The 1,692-nt window shown below is 63.5% G+C and overlaps 1 protein-coding gene across 1 annotated transcript in view; it reads right to left on the bottom strand.

The window, feature by feature from the left end:
* Positions 1 to 684, bottom strand: part of LOC104624797 (solute carrier family 22 member 6-A-like) — a 4,132-nt gene extending 3,448 nt beyond the window's left edge. Inside the window, exons 1-2 of the mRNA XM_010292254.1 lie at positions 584 to 684; positions 324 to 478 (exon numbers count right to left, since the gene is read on the bottom strand). Coding sequence (XP_010290556.1) covers positions 324 to 478; positions 584 to 651 — 223 coding nt within the window. The 5' untranslated portion in view covers positions 652 to 684. The remainder of the gene's footprint in view (positions 1 to 323; positions 479 to 583) is intronic.
* Positions 685 to 1,692: the final 1,008 nt, after the last annotated feature.

Genomic DNA, 1,692 nt, shown 5'->3' with positions numbered 1-1,692 from the left:
CCTCCCCATGGCCATGTTGATGTCCACATCCATGGCCATGGCAGCGTCCCTCTCCACGGCCACGGTGACATCCACATCATGGCCACTGGGACATCCACGGCCGTTGGGTCATCCCCATTGTCCCCACCCGCAGCCACGCCGGCCATCCTCATCGCTGTCCCCAACCACGGTCGTTGGGGACATCTGCATCCACGGCCACGGCAGCGTCCCTCTCGATGGCCACGGTGATGTCCCCATCCACGGCCGTTGGGTTGCCCCATCCACAGCCGTGCCGATTGTCCCCACCCAGGTCCCCGTGGTCATCCTCACCCCTGCCCCCTCACCCAGGCAGGTGATGCTGAGGCCGAAGCCGGAGAGGGCCATGCCACCGGCGAAGCGGAAGACGCAGTAGGACGCGTAGTTGGGGGCGAAGGCCGTGCACGTCCCCATCACCCCCAGCTGCAGGTAGGACCACATCAACATGGCCTTGCGCCCAAACCTGCAACAGGGAGGCACCGGCTGCCACCGGCTGCCACCGGGTGCTGGCCTGCCCAATGCCCCGTGGGGAAACTGAGGCACGGGGAGGGGTCTCTGCTGCCCTCACCTGTCCGAGAGGCCCCCCAGGACCAGGGCGCCCACCAGGACCCCAGCCATGTAGACGGACTGGGCCATCTGCCGGAGCTGCCGGTAGCTGCAGACGAGGTCCCACTGCGGGGACGGGGACGAGGTGAGGGCGACACGTCCTCTCCTGCCACCCCTCAGTCCCTCTTCTCGCCGCCAGCCGCCCGTTCCGCCACCTCCCCCCCGCACCAGCCCCATAGCCCCATCTGCTCCACATGGCGCCATCTCCATCCCCCCAACCCGATACAGCGCCATCTCCATCCCCCCAACCCTATAGGGCTCCATCTCCACCCTCTATCTCCCTATAGCTCCATCTCCATCCTCCCAACCTGATATGGCTCCATCTCCATCGTCCCAACCCTATAGGGCCCCATCTCCATCCTCCCAACCCTATAGGGCTCCATCTCCACCCTCTATCTCCCTATAGCTCCATCTCCATCCTCCCAACCTGATATGGCTCCATCTCCATCGTCCCAACCCTATAGGGCCCCATCTCCATCCTCCCAACCCTATAGGGCTCCATCTCCACCCTCTATCTCCCTATAGCTCCATCTCCATCCTCCCAACCTGATATGGCTCCATCTCCATCGTCCCAACCCTATAGGGCCCCATCTCCATCCTCCCAACCCTATAGGGCTCCATCTCCACCCTCTATCTCCATATGGCTCCATCTCCATCCCCCTAACCCTATAGGGCTCCATCTCCATCCCCCCAACCCAATAGGGTTCCATCTCCCCCCTCTATCTCCATACGGCTCCATCTCCATCCCCCCAACCTGATATGGCTCCATCTCCATCCCCCAAACCCTATAGGGCTCCATCTCCACCCTCTATCTCCCTATGGCTCCATCTCCATCCCCCCAACCCTATACGACTCCATCTCCATCCTCCCAATCCTATAGGGCGCCATCTCCATCCCCCCAGCCCTATACGGCTCCATCTCCCCCCTCCGTCTCCCTACGGCTCCACCCAGCCCCATACGACTCCATCTCCATACGGTTCCATCCCTCCCTCGCCCTGTCCCCGCCTTGGAGATGTCGGTGGCCCCGCGGACGCCGCGGTCATCTTCCCACCCTCCGTCCCGCCCGCCTCC

This window comes from Phaethon lepturus, unplaced genomic scaffold (genome assembly GCF_000687285.1).
Source record: "Phaethon lepturus isolate BGI_N335 unplaced genomic scaffold, ASM68728v1 scaffold17178, whole genome shotgun sequence".
Classification (NCBI taxonomy): Eukaryota; Metazoa; Chordata; class Aves; order Phaethontiformes; family Phaethontidae; genus Phaethon; species Phaethon lepturus.
Note: the sequence above shows the minus strand (reverse complement) of the source record. Positions and strands in the feature narration are given on the sequence as shown.